The sequence below is a fragment of the Battus philenor genome, unplaced genomic scaffold, assembly GCF_028537555.1.
Source record: "Battus philenor isolate CCGP_79_NKW_IND1 unplaced genomic scaffold, ilBatPhil1.0.hap1 SCAF_9, whole genome shotgun sequence".
In the NCBI taxonomy this organism is placed as follows: Eukaryota; Metazoa; Arthropoda; class Insecta; order Lepidoptera; family Papilionidae; genus Battus; species Battus philenor.
In genome coordinates, this window is record NW_027181759.1 from 2,161,888 (window position 1) to 2,177,606 (window position 15,719).

A 15,719-nucleotide genomic window follows, 5' to 3' on the forward strand; every position below is an offset into this window, starting at 1 on the left:
ATAGTATAGGGCATTATGAAATTTCTATATAAATTATCGGTTTTCATCACTTTTTATTTTATTAGATTGATAGGCTCTAGCCATTGCATTCAATATGAAGTAGACTTTTTAGATGAATAAGTTTCTTCACTAGGTGACTTATAAAATGTGATAGTGTTAGATCCTATTTTCATACAGAGTGACAATAATATCTATACCTGTCTGTAAATGAAGCTAACTGCTATTTTTTTTAAATGTAAAGCAATTTAACGATTGTGTAAAAATCATTATTACGTTCTGAATAAATTACACATTACACGCTACTATGACGCCACAAAATTATAAAGCTACTATGACGCCATAATTTAAAAAATTACTATGATATCATATATTCCGAAAGCAATTATGACTAAATATAATACAGTTAGAAAGCGACTATGATGCTACATAGTTATAAAGCCCCTATGACGACATAAGTTGAAAGTTTCTATGACAACATATAATACAGTTTGAAAGCGATTATAACGACATAATTTGAAAGCTACTCGGATAACATATAATACAGTTTGAAAGCGACTATGACGCCTCATAATATAAAGCGACTATGACGACATAATTTTAAAGCCATTATGACAACATATAATACATTTTGAAAGCGACTATGACGCCACATAATTATAAAGCTACTATGACGCCACATGATTATAAAGCAAGTGTTACGTTATATAATTACAAAGCGACTATGACGTCCTATAATTAAAAAGTAACTATGACCACATGTAATCCAAACGAAATTTTCGCCAAATAAATATAGACTGTTTTTTTTCCATAAGACCTACGTACAAAGTATTTTGAAATATAAGAAAATGTGAATGAAATTGGTAAAGTTCCCAAGTTATGGTACGGAGTGATATTGGGATTAATTTCTATAAAAGGGTAGATTGGGAATTCACCCGCTTAAAGCCTATTTACTGTAAATTAATATACGGTACACTATTCAAATATCAATTATTTTCGAAATAATAAAACGTTATAACAATGTAATAAAAAAAATAAGTTTTCCGTTTTAAAATTATTGTTCATCTGTCCAAGTTATTCGCTTGTCGCATTCCAATGGAAAGATAATATGTAACATATTTCAGAGTGATCACTTTATATAGGACATGTGAAAGCTTTAAAATTTTAGTCGTCAAATACAGTATATTGTATTCGCCTCATTGAAGCTTTTGCAGCTGTAAACAATCATCCTGTATATAGATTTTTAAAATTATTACTTGCACCGTATATTTGTTTTACAATGAAGTATGTACAATTTTTGGTTCGCCCTGCTCTCTGTCCGGATTCAAAATCAGTGGTTCCGGATTACATCGATAACCCACATTACGTTCAAGTGGCTCAATGATATTACATAAGCCTAATGTTTGACCTCTCCAAGGACGTGAAAGATCGATACGTGATTGACATTTCAAATTATCGCAATGCCATCACTTGATGTAAACTGCAAATTTAAAAAAAAACTAATCGGTTTTATTTTAGTACAGGTCCCTAATTTCATTTTTTATCTGTGTCAATTTAATCTTATCTATAAATAAATTGGATGTTTTATCTATGGGTTACTAATTGTTTCAAAATTAAATTTGTAAATAGTTTATCTGTGTTATTAAAACATGTTATGTAAATATACAGATTTATTATAGGTGTAATATCATTAAAGGTATAAATATTAAGGGAATTGGAAAGTAATGTCGTTTTTGTCGACATGTTTTACAGAAAAATCGATTGATTTTTACTGTTGCTGCATTTAAAATTTTTATACTAGATGGCAAAAGGTTGTTGATAACGAAGGTGAATATATTGTTGATCAGACATAATAGCTTGTTAAAATGTAGTCGTTTGAATTTAACTAAAGAAAGAGTGACATTACTTTCCAGTCCTCCTAATATATCACTTGTCATCAGAAATCTTAACGATCTTAAACATTCAACCTGTATAAAATGATCTGTCTAAAACTCTATTGGATTACTACAGATTAATAACTTCTGCAGTGCAGTCTACAAGGACAGATAACATATAATAAATAATTTAAATATATTGTAATTAGAATTTTGAAAACATTATTTCTTGCTATATTTCTTCTTATTATATTTTACTTGTTATTTCTAGAACCATCGATTCTTATATATGATGTACCATACACTATTTGACAGGAAATATCTATATATTCACACTTTTAAAGCTTGTACACCTACAATTAAATTCTCTGTTTGAATATTTGGTGTTCGTGTAAGAATTCACGTCACCAAAATTGTAGTCACAAAAGTAAAATTTATGCAGTATTTTTCTATCGCTCGAATATATTTTGTAGTTTTTTTGGTTTGATGATATTGAAAAGTTTATTATCATTCAAATGCACTTTAAAATTCTAATTGCATTCAACTCTTTAGGCCACATTTTATTTTAAGTTAGATTTCTTCGATATTAAATATTATTGATAGAAAAATACACTACATTGATATCGTTTATGGTTTGGTTTTGTATGACTTTTTAACGTGGGAATCCCCAACCGTCGCTAAGTTTACATACTAGACTAGTAATAGAAAGCGTACACTGATTTATTTGTCTTATTAAAAAACGCTAACTTCGTAATACAAGAAATAAAGAGACAAATGTTGTCTATGGTGCTTCCAATGTTAAAACATTCCTGTACATTATTAGAGTTGACAAATAATAGAATTTGCAATATAGCGGTGTGGTTAAATTTGTGAAAATAATGCACAATTTGAAGTACTATGAAATATGTTTATACCAAATTTCCATGTAACATTAAAATGCTATGAAAATTATCTCCGAATTTTAATGTTACATTGATGTAACATTTAACATTTATGTATGTTACATCGAGTGTCAATAATTTAAGTTGTCGGTTAACAATAAAGTTATACAATGTTACTCTAGTTTGTTTTACATCTCCTCTAACATCCAATAAATTATTATTTAATATTTATACAGGATGATACGTTATAGGTGTAAAAGCTTTAATGCTTCTTGATAACAAATGATCTTTACGTTTATCTCTTTAATGCATTGTTTGCCGCATACGCATTTATCAGCGGACTGGCGGGCGGTGCACTTTGTTGCACGACTACCACTGCATGTGCGGAAGTGGCTAAATATTGGTCCTTTTCTTACTTAAAATGGACTTCCGCAAGGTAACGCCTGATTCCATTAAATACCAAATTTGCTATATGTTCACCCACTTATAAACATAAATCCGATCCAATTGAGTAAATCCGGAAATCCCATAGCTGTGATACCACTATTTGTCAAAATGGTTTGACAGAAAAAACATTTTTCTTTTAAAATTCAGCCATTACAGAATAAATTTATATACTTCGATCACAGATTTTTATGGTGACATTATAGTGAATAAATATAAAAGCAAAGATTGTGGTCATAGTAATAAAAAGGTGGATAGTAGTGGCAGTTAGCATGCCAAATGACCGCAGGAGCCTAGAAGTCCTGGAGATGAGATCATGGATCGGCAAGCGCGGTAAAGACGACTTGTTAGCGGTGGATCCAGAACACCTCCAACGTATTGCATTTTGAATCTATGAAGGATAGGCCTTCAGCCGTGGTCATCACGACTAAAATAATAATGATAATATAAAATAATTTCGATACTTATTTTTATAACATATTTGCATAATACCATTCTTTTACAATTGCGGTAGTAATAGTAATCAAGAATTGTATACATTAATAGATAGTAGAAGTACAAACTTTATATGTGTTTTTTTTTTTTAAATCGAACATGTTGGAAATATTTAAAGAAGGCTTGTGTCCAGCTGTGGAAGATCTACGGTTGAAATGATGATGTGGGTCTCTTTTTATGGCCGGTAGGTTTTGGAGGTTATGACAACACGAAATCCAAAGTAGAAGTTTGTATTCACACATTGTTTCTGTTAAAGTAGATGCTGTTAGTGCGTGTGCTTTTACAGCTTCATCGGTACTCAGATCACGCCACGAAAGGATCCGTGAACTTAGAAAAAAAATTAGTTGGTAGTCGTAACCTATGACTGACTTAAATGTGGACGATGACGTTCGTACGAAGGTGGCAGCTCTTTGCTTGTAGGAGAATCGTGTGTAATATTGAGTAGCATGTTATTTAACAGAAATTATTTAAAATATACTGCTAGCCGGCTTTATCTTTGTAAAGCTTCATCGGAATTGAGCTATCGGATATAGGAGTTCCGCAAGATAAAATTTTCCGCTGACCATTCGAGCTCAAATTAAAACGAAGATGTTTGTACGAAGAGAGACTATGTTATAGCACTTTACACAGGGTATAGTGCTATAACTGTAGTGTAGTGTAAGTGAGTGAAACGAGGACTACTCGGCGGTCGGAAGCGACGCGAGCCGACCATTACCGCCCTCGCTTGAACGGCTTGCGGCCGCCGGTGCCTTGAGTATTTGTGTGTTGCTTGTGCATGGCCTCCGATGGGGGCTTAATGTAAGGGTAGAATATTGATCAAGCTTAGCCCATATTTAGAGCACTAACCAATGAAAACCGTCAGCTAGTCATAAGGCGAGAATTATTGTAGATCACCCTCTCTCGCTCGTAAATATAGGGCCTTCTGGCTTGGGATTCCCCTGTTTGATGCGTCACGGACGATGACGTATTACAGCTTCTATCAATAAATAGAAAGACACCATCTCAAGGTATGTAAAATTCATTTATGTACGACGTTGATTTATAAGACAATTGTAGCATATTAAAAATGCCTTATCTTAGGGTATTAACAGACTTTCTTTGTTTACGTACAGTACCCGACAATAAATATTGCACATCGACCTTTGGAAAGAGAGAAATGGTTAATTTCGGCTTCGTAGAGCATTATCTCTCTCCCACACTACCACTGTGACGTTATGTCAGTGGTGAGGTCAGTTAGCCGATTGTCTCTTTCCAAAGGTCGATGTGCAATACTTATCGCCGATTATTGTATATTACATATTTTATTCCTTTACCAATCACATGTGAATTGTTAATTACTATCGAAGTTATCAGTTAATTATATTATAATGAATACAGCGATAAAAACACAACGATTCTGTTCCTGTGAATACTTCGCGGAGTCGATAAAGCGCGAACAAGTTTCTCACACATACACATATATACACGTACGTGTAGCTATTAAAGACTTAAAGAAAACAATTTATTTCCACCTTTCCTAATTATGATTCCTCAAGACGTTTTCCTTTCCTGTTTCCGAGCACCGGCTGTTATACCTGGGGTGGTGAAGTTCTTTGATGGTAGGTGTCATTATTCGAAATTTGTAAATTTTCGCGAGCAATTAGATACGCATTTAAATGCAAATGGCTATAATTTTTTTACAGAAATTTTATTTCTTCAAAATAAAGTAAGGTACAGAATACGTGTATTGAATTTAGATATTAAGAATTAAGAAGAATGGTGAAGACAGCACATGTTAGTAATTATTTCAAATGACGGGCAGTTAATTATGATTGGTATTTTGACTTCACTAATTTTTACAATAAAATTATTCAGACGAGTACTTAGTTTATATTTCTCTGGAACTATGATAAACGCAATTTAAATTTAAATATTAAAATATTTTTACAATTAATCCAAGTCAAAAACAATTGTTTAAAGAGCCGTAGGTTGGTTACCCCTGGTTTATGTATATATGAGCAGATGACACTTATTCTAAACCTTTTTTATACACACGCACAATTTTTTTTCCTTTTTTTTGTTTATTATGGAATCAACAATGTCGCCTTTAAACCATGGAGGTAGACATTACTACCTTCGACACGGCTCTTAACTAATGTAGATATTAGAGAACATCTGTAGTATTATATTTGTATCTATAACCGCTACATTAAAAACCTTTTTATAGCGGTTACTTGTCAGCGTCTGACCATCAACTCGCCTGATGGAACGACGATGTGATCGAAGATGAAGCAGTCAGATTCAGCGGGTACCTATTCACTCTGACTTTAAAGAGACCTTGGTTATAATAATCAGAAAATAAGTCGCCAGGTTGTACCATATTTGCGGGTACGAAACTCTTGGTACGCCTAAACTCCTGGTAACTACATAAAGTGCGCGGTGATAAATATTCCACATTGACCTTTGGAAAGAGACAATCGGCTAATTTCGGCTTCGTAGAGCGTTATCTCTGTCGCACGAAATACGACTGAAAAAACGTCACGAAGGTGGTGTGGGACAGAGATAGTGTTCTAAATTATTTATCTATCTTTATTTATTGTATTTATCGTAAATAAAAAAACATAATAATCGACCTTTGGAAAGAGACAGTCGGCTAATTTCGGCTTCGTAGAGCGTTATCTCTGTCGCACGAAACACGACTGAAAAAACGTCACAAAGGTGGTGTGAGACAGAGATAGTGCTCTGTATTATTTATTTATTGTATTTATCGTAAATAAAAAACATTATAATCGACATTTGGAAAGAGATAATCGTCTAATTTCGGCTTCGTAGAGCGTTATCTCTGTTGTACGAAATACGACTGAAAAAACGTCACGAAGGTGGTGTGGGACAGAGATAGTGCTCTATATTATTTATATATATTTATATATAGTATGTATCGTAAATAAAAAACATAATAAATTATGCCTATACATATCATATACTATGCTTGTAAAGATAATGACGCGAATTCTCCCGCCAATAAGGTTTGTGTATCTAAAATTTATATCAATTCAAACAACACATTTACATTGGTTCTTTCAAAGTTTGATATGTGAAAACCACTCATGCCTATCTGTCGCCATTTTAAATTCAAACGTCGAAGGTTAAACACGACAAAATAGTACAGGTTGATAAAAAAAAAACGTAATTGTATATGTTAATTATTAAAAGTGTAAATTCAGTGCAAAATATTTATGTAGAATCTATGATATATATCATTAATTTATACTTTTAAAAATGTGTCGAAATTGTTATAATAATTATTCAAGTTTTATTTTTGTTAAATATTATAAAATATATGTGTTAATTTTAACAATATGTATTATTTCTATTACAATAGTTTATAACACATTATTTAATATTATATCGAAAATTTTTAATATATACATCATGTTATACAGAGAATGGTGATGCGTTTGATGAAATCAAATTTCGTGACAATTCAAAATTAATTTTCTTTCACGAGACCTCATGTATTGGAAAATTAAATTCACGTCAAATGTGCGCAATAGAATCAGCTGGGTAATTCTCATGAAATCTCGAAAAAATGTAAATTAAATTATTCAGAATTATTTTAGTTAATATCTATTAAATTTATCTTAAATTTGTACTATATGTGTTAGTAACTTTAGGGAATATAGTGGTCCCCAGAATAAACGAGTTTTAAATGAAGTAAATCAATATTGATAAACTTTAAAAGTGAGGGAATGATGACTGTGGTGAGGAAATGATGTTTATGTTAGTTTATTATGAAAAATTTAATTATTTATTTTTTGAACACATGTATAACTTTAGTAGGTAATATATATATGAAAATTCTGGAGTTATCTAATAACACAGCTCTGAAAGTGACTCAAATTGCTTACAGCAAAACTTGCTTTCATTTTTATATTAATTGCATTTTCTTTGCAACATGAAACTTAATTAATAATGACTAAAAATATTCAACTCATTTAGAAATTTTCAAAATCTCTTATATAAATCCTAAAATATTGTTTAAAACCATTAATATCAACATTTAGTCTTAAAGTAAACAATATTATATCACACAAGTTAGAATATAATAATATAATAGTCTTTTCCGAATCAGTCTACAATAGAATACCTTGCAGTCAAGTCTTAACTTTTACAATTTAAGCTGATTTATTTCCTTTACGGAAAAATATCCTTTTCTGATAAATTTTGGAGGTTCAATTTTCTGCACAACATCAGTCCAGGGATACAATGCTTCATCCTTGGGTGTAGGCCATCTCCAGGATTTAATTACTCTTTCCATACAATCTACCACAGCGGCATCATCAGAAACTGAAGTTATTTTTCCGGGATAAATTGCGTCGTTCCACTTGATGAGAACGAAATCGCCTATATCATAAGATTCATCAATTTGGGAATCATTATCATTGAAAAAATTATTCGCAGATTGTCTACCACAAGACCGCGTTTGTACTTTTCCAAGTCTTTTTTCAACATGAGGAGTTTTCGAAGATAAGTAGTATCCCAGGTGAAAATGGCTACATTCTCCAATACATTGACAGCAAGAAAGGCTTCTAAACTCTAATATATCACTAGCGAACACAAATTGGCGAATTTTTTGCGTTCCACGGAAAGGCGTAACAGTGACACCTTGAACGTTTTTCAAAAGTGCTGATACTTTAGCTTCAGGAGAGGATAAAACCTTTTTATTTCGCCTTTGAGATCTCTTCTTGTACTTCTCTTTTTGTCGAATTTGCTCTTTTAATTCTTTTTGTAATTTAGCAATTTTTGCATATTGTATTGCTCTACGTTTTCTTAATTGCTTCCTTCTCAAAACAGCTATCATACTTTCACGCTTATTATTATTTTGAAGAACAGGGTCTGCTGCAAGTCTAGAACTTGAAGGTGATACTTTATTGAGGAGACTTGTCAGATTCTTACGGACTTGTGCCTTTCGGTGTCTGTACGATTGACTGTTTTTTTTCCAATTTTTTCTCTTTAATCTTCTTTCTCTGGAACTCATGGCAGTTACAGATTTTATTTGGCCCTTCTGTTTTTTTTAAGATATGAAATTCGTTCTTTCTCGCGAAGTTTTGCTAACACTTCAGGATTAGATTTCATTTTTTCTCTACGTTTTCGATCATATTCTTTTTTTTTCAATTTTGCTTCTGCATCAGACAGTTTCTTTCCTCGTGCCATTTTTTAGCTCTAAAACAAAACAGAATAGTAAATTTAAGGTTGACATAAGCAAGTTCATTAAAAAACTAAGTTAAAATAGTCTAGACGTCATTACCTCATTAGTTGTCATTCCCTCATTTTGAAATGAAATGAGGGAATGACAAAATAAAACATAACCTCAAAAATCTCCAAATGTAGTAAACTGCTGTATGTAAATTTTTCGGTGATTTTACTGCTTCTAAAAACATACTTTATTTTTAAATTTATATTCGAATATAGTAATTACCTCTTTGTTTTCTTCTCAGTGATGGAATGACTGTCTGAAATGTAATCTTTGAAAAATTGTAATTTAATCTTCTTCCAACAAGTACTCCGACAATTTTAATACAACTTCGCCATTCTGAGCAATTGTTAGTGTCACCAACTATCAAAAATTAATAGAAGTTCCAATAAAAAATCTCAAGTACGCTAACTTATCGACTGTCGGTAATGGTGTGAGGGAATGACTATTTTTTAAGGGACACATGTCAAATCAACATTTCCTCATTTATTTACGATCTATAATCCTAAATTCGAAGAATTTTTAAAATTTTGATGTATTTTTAATAAAATAGTCACACGCGCAAACATAAATTTTAAGCAATTTCTAGTTAAAAAATTATAACATGTTTTATTTTAAAGTTTGGGACATAGTGAGGGAATGATTTTAAGGGTATTATATATTTATTATTCCTTACAGATATACATAAAGTTTTAAGGTTATTACCAAAATTATTAGCCTAAGTGATGTTCTTTAAAAAAAAAAAAAATACCACCATGAATAGTTTCGAACTGTGTAAAAACTAAAAGGACAAGAATTTCGAGATTCCATGAGAATTACCCAGCTGCACTTTTGCATTCTGATTTTGAAATAAATGTTATTTTTAACAGACCCATAAACTCGTCGATCGGAGATATAACACATTTACTCGCGTTTGATAATGTTAAATTTCTTAGAATAAATTTAGATAAATATGTAAAGAATACACCTGTAGAAAATATATTCGTTGATGGAAAATTAAGTAGCTCTCGTTGGAGAGTCTCACACACTTCTGATGTATTAAGGTTGTTGACATTGTACAAGTTTGGTGGAGTATATTTAGACATGGATGTCGTTGTCGCGAAGCGCTTGGATTCATTAGGCTCTAATTGGGCAGCTAGGGAGAGTGACTTATCAGTTGCCGCCGCGGTATTAGCCTTCTCCACAGACAACGTCGGCAGAAGAATTGCCCGAGCTGCGGTCAGGTAAGAGTTTACATTAGAATGCAATAATAACGGCCCGCAAAAATCATATCAAAGTGGTAAGAAATGTACACGGTACAGTACTTCATCGACGCATCAAAAAGGGGAATCCCACAGAAATATAATTCTTTTTTACATCGAGCGAAAGAGAGCGCGTTACAATATTTCACGACTTGTTTTGATTTTTGATGACATGCTGATGAATTTTATTACTTAACTAATGTTTTTATAGTATTAAATCGGTATAAATATGAGTGTATCTTGAATGAATATACACACATCTACTTATAACTTCGTGTTGTTATTACCTCCAAGACCTACCGGCCATAGAAAAAATCCCACAAAGCAATAATTCTGTATATATATGAGATTTCCACTTATATATAGACTCATCACGATATCTCTGGAATCATGATGTTTGGAGACTTGAAATTTGGTAGAAAAACTCTTCTAGCCAAGTAGAAGTCAGTTAAAAAAGGATCTTAAAATAAATTAATCTGTATTAAAATTAAAGATAAGATCCAACCGTAAGAGTAGTTGAAGTTATGTTTGCAAAAACGTATAGTGTAAGATAATTAAAATTATACATTAATCCTCACGGTAGAATTGAGTCACAGACGTGTACGGTTCTAGAAAGAAATCCATAACCTTAACAAAGTCGTCTGTCTATCTCATGAGTTATATGCTATGTGAAACTAAACCTCCGTCCGAGGTGGAGACGCCCTTACTTCAACAAAAGACTCCTGACGGAATTGACGAATTTAGTCTCTTAAAACCAGGTTTATGTTACGCATTCTGTCGGTCACAGACCACATCTCCAACCTGCGTCTATAAAAGTACGCTTCACGAGAAGCAAGAAAGAAGAATTCAAGAAGCATGAAGCATGATATTAGTCAAAACATCAATAATTGTTTTTATTTTATATTTAATTTTATATTAATTAAACAACCTTTTGATATTATTTTTCTGGCTTATTAATTTACGTTTAGATATAAGCTAACATAACTGTGTACAGGAGTACATACGCTTATAATACACTTGCTTGAATATGTTATCCTTATATGATACAATTTTATTAATGCGAATTTATTGAATCGAATCATGTGAACTATTACGAGGGGATTCCCCGTTCATAGATTACGGTTTATAACGTCACACTGTGTATTTTCTACAGAGAAATACAGACTACGTACAGAGGTGATCTTTGGGGGTACAACGGTCCAGGTGTCATAACACGAGTCCTCAAAAGACTATGTTCCACCACAGATGTCACGCTCATGTCTTCAGACTTATGTGGAGGTATGACTTCTCTTTCAAAAAACTATTAACTGTAATAACTATAGTTATGTAACTTAAACAAATACAAGCGTTCCGTGATGACGTTCCATATGGAACATACATGCGGGACAGTTTACTTCTTCCAGCTCTTATATTTTAATTATAATAGAGGAAGACGAGCCACTTAAGGTTGTCTATCTAAACATTGTTTTGTGAGGTAAGCCGCATAAATATTTAACACAGAATGATATTTTTTTACAAGGCTTTTTATACTCTTACTATGAAAAATAAGGAAGAGTTCAAACAGTTTTTTACGCTTTTTAATCTCTACTGTTAAGTGGCAGAGAATTTATAACATCTTTCGGTTTGATTTTTCTTCAACTCATTTCTCTTTCGTTCATGGTTCTACTATTATTCTTTTACATTAATATCTTAGTCTATTCTAATCTACTCTTTCTTATTATTAAGTATTTACGTCTACCCATCTTTATTTTTACATCGTTCTCCCCTTTGCCTGCGTTCCACAATATTGTAGAAAGCCCTGCGTCTTGTGTTTACTTACCTTATACTACTTAATCTATATTTATACAATACTATTTATTTATTTTATTTTTAATATGTGTGTGTGTCATCTACAAACAAAATAAATAGCTTCTGGTACACAGTCATATATACGAGGGTCAAACTGAAAGTTCTTAGAAAATCAAAAACTAAGCATTCTAGCAAATTATTAGTTTTATTATAACTTTTCAAAATAGCGTCCATTTACATCAATACATTGCTGCATTCGATGGAACCATTGAGAAAAGCACCTTGCCCACTCGGCCTTAGGGGTCTCTTCGACGGCGTTTTGAAACGCAGCCACTGCTTCTTCGGCGTCCATAAAATGTTTTCCTCGAAGTTTTTCTTTTATTTTCGGGAATAAATAAAAATCGCAGGGTGCGAGGTCGGGGCTATACGGCGGGTGACCCAGTAATTCCACGTCTGAGGTCGCCAAATAGTCGATCGTTTGCCTGGCGGTGTGCAACGAGGCATTGTCGTGATGAAGGAGAATCCTGCTGCGAGGTCGTTTCTCTCGAACTTTTTCCAAGACAAGTGGCAAACAGTTGTTAGTGTACCACTCTGCATTAACCGTTTTCTGATCCTCTAAGACAACTGTCGCGTAATGACCTGTCTTTCCGAAGAACGAGGCCACCATCTTTTTTCCAACACTTCGACCTCTCTTCACTTTAGTTGGCAACTCTTCGGAAGGAAACACCCACTGAGCAGACTGTCTTTTGGTTTCCGGATCATAACAGTAAATCCAGCTTTCGTCACCCGTTAGTATGTCGAACACAGCATTTGAGTCACCTCCGTTAAATTTTTGGATCATTTCTCGGCACCAATCAACACGGCGGAGTTTTTGAGCCTCGGTCAAATTATGCGGTATCCAGCGGGCACAAATCTTCCTGACCGCTAAATGTTCATGGAGGATTTTGTGCACTTGACTCATACCTATGCCTAGACTTGTCCGAATCTGCTGATAGGTCACTCTTTTGTCAGTCTCTATCATACGCCGCACAACACTGATATTGTCTTCAGTCGTCGCTGTAGAAGGCCGTCCCTCACGCAAATCATCGGTGAGATTAGTTCGACCACGTTTGAATTCATTAAACCAGTTGTAAACGAGATGGGGCTTCATCGTGAAAAGCCAATCGAAGTCTATCATAACTTTCTTGTTGACTTATATGACATCGAAAGACATATAAAATCATTGCACGAAAATTTTCTCGGCTTAAATTCATTCTGACGTGCACAGACAATTTTCAATTTGCCGCCAAATCGTAAAACAAATGACAAATGAATGAAATGTATACTCAATATTATTGGTAAAGAGTTCTATTTTCAAAATTTAAACTTATTTTTTTAATATAATGCTTTTAAGTTGCCAGTTCTAAAAACTTTCAGTTTGGCCCTCGTACATTAGTTGACAATTTCTTTTTTAATTTTTTTTTTAATTCATTTTCATTCCACGGCATATTGGACGCCATGTTGCCATGAATAGCTTGTTGTGGCGAAGTCCGTCAACGTGGTGAAGCGTTTAGGACTGACAGATAACAATCTTAAAACTCCGGAAGGAATATGAAAACTATAGACAACAAAGCGTTGCGCTCCCGGCAATCCAACGCCTTTCTGTGACTTTTACTATGTCATTTGTCCTCTAGTTGTGGTCGTCCGTCTTTAATTTTGTCACAATAACCATTAAATAATTAAATCATGTTTTAGGTTTCGAAGTATACGGTCCGGAATTATTCTATCCGATCAAATGGGAAAACGCAAGAGATTACTTCAAACGCGGACAGCTGATTAACAAAGGCGCGTACGTTTATCACGTGTGGAACCATCTCACTGCGAATCTTGTAGCTGATCATGACTCCCCGTATGCGACATTGGCGAGACAGTTCTGCCCGACGACTTACGAAATGTATGGTGAACGTTTCGGTACCTAAACCAGAGATCGGCAACCTTTTATATTGCAATGGTTAAAATTTTTATGTTTTCGAAGAGCCAATTTTTTTTCTTGCAAATAATAGTTCTTACATAAATAAAGTTTGTATTAGTGACGCCCTCCGGACTCGCCGAATTTGTGCGGTTTAGTTTTTTTTTTTAAATTTTGGCACTTTCTGATAAAATAAATAATATTTGGGTATGAAACTATTTGTATCTGTCTACCTAGTGGATACCCCCTCCCCCCACTGGTTCAACGATACAGTGAACATCGCGGGAAGTCGCTGAATTCAAATTAAAGCAGCGCAGGAACTAGGCAACCTTTAGAGGAGGCCTAAGCCTTGCCATAAACATATTTATGGTCTTTAGTTGGTTGTTATCTATGGTGGTGTAAAATTCTGACACAAGGGCGCCCGAGAGAGATAGGCATTCTATGGGTTCACCGTGTGCCGGGTCCATCGCGTTATAAGAAAAAATACTCGGGGTTAACGACCTGCGGAGCAGGTTAAAGAAAGTCTTGCACTTTTTACCTGCACCGACTACATTCCTCTACCTACATAACTAAATTGTAAATAATTCTACCAAAGCTGCTTTGAAAGCCAGCAGAAATGAGCTAATATTAGTTCTTAATAGAGCCAAATCCTTCAACAGATCATAGAAAAGTTTTATTTTTATACCTCTCGTTCTATCGTTCACCACATACAGATTCACTATAATGTTATTTTTAATTATTTCGTTGCCTAGTTCATAACTTGTTCACTTTAGTTGAATAGGCATATTTCCCTATAAACAAAAGGTTCTGTTAGTTAAACGTATAATAAAATCATGCTTATAAAAAAACAATTCTTTGTTCTTCATATTCTGTAAAAAATTTCTTATTTATTAAAATACATATAAGATTCGTTACTTCTTTAGGATGACCTTAGTATTTTCTAGATCGTGCGCACTGTTTAGTTTATGTATAAAATATACAATATATATCAGATTTGAATTATAATAGATTTTTTAATCTATTTGTAATGAAAATGTCAAATTTAAAAGTAAAAAAGTTCTGAGTATTTCTAACTTTTTAATTTTTTTACTGCGACTGTCAACTGTCACTGTCATTGGTTTTTGTTTCGAAATGTCAAATAGTTTAATTTGTCACTGTGTTTATTAATTAATGCATATGGTAAAGGAATATCTAACATTATCTAAAAATAACATAGTAAAGCTTGTGGCCAGACGCCGTTTGTATAAATATGTAAATATACTTTTATGAAACTAGTAACTAAGTTAAATAAAAAAATTATAGCATTAAAAAAAAATATTGTGTGATATTATAACCACATTTATTATCATGATGTGGCAAAGTTGGTGTTTAAGTTGTAAAAGATTATTTTTAGCAAAACGTTTGAAAATTTCTATAGTGCTGTCACTGTTTTTTTTAATCTGCATTACATTATTTTTCAATAATATTATAGCAAGTTTTACACTGATGTCTCGGAGGTATGTGGCTGCTATTATCTCCTATTATACAGACACGGGTGACGCTCTACCATCTGTGGACGATATAAATTTTTTTACATCATATAAATCCATTTTCTTTCACGAGACTTCGAGCGTCGTAAAACTGACTTCGAGACAAATGTGCGCTATAGAATCAGCTGCGCTTTCGCATCCGGATTATCAAATTAACGTAATGTTTAACGCGCCAATGACGAACTCATCGCTCCGAGAAATAAACGTGAAACATTTACTAGCGTTCAACAACGTTAGATTTCTTCGTTTACATATTGATCAATATGTTAAGGGTACGCCTGTAGAAAAA

The 15,719-nt window shown here is 33.2% G+C and overlaps 1 protein-coding gene across 1 annotated transcript; it reads left to right on the forward strand.

The window, feature by feature from the left end:
* Positions 1 to 9,933: 9,933 nt before the first annotated feature.
* Positions 9,934 to 14,087, forward strand: LOC137932056 (lactosylceramide 4-alpha-galactosyltransferase-like). Its single transcript, XM_068775615.1, has 3 exons — positions 9,934 to 10,147; positions 11,319 to 11,443; positions 13,688 to 14,087. Exons 1-3 carry the CDS (start codon positions 10,008 to 10,010, stop codon positions 13,909 to 13,911), a joined length of 489 nt encoding a protein of 162 aa, XP_068631716.1. The 5' UTR covers positions 9,934 to 10,007; the 3' UTR covers positions 13,912 to 14,087.
* The last annotated feature ends 1,632 nt before the right edge of the window (positions 14,088 to 15,719 follow it).

Excerpts from the sequence above, each read along its gene's own strand:
- LOC137932056 (XM_068775615.1), top strand. The coding sequence starts at position 10,008 with ATGGATGTCGTTGTCGCGAAGCGCTTGGATTCATTAGGCTCTAATTGG. Across the intron at positions 10,148-11,318 it reads ATTGCCCGAGCTGCGGTCAG|AGAAATACAGACTACGTACA; the intron begins GTAAGAGTTTAC and ends TATTTTCTACAG. Across the intron at positions 11,444-13,687 it reads GTCTTCAGACTTATGTGGAG|GTTTCGAAGTATACGGTCCG; the intron begins GTATGACTTCTC and ends ATCATGTTTTAG.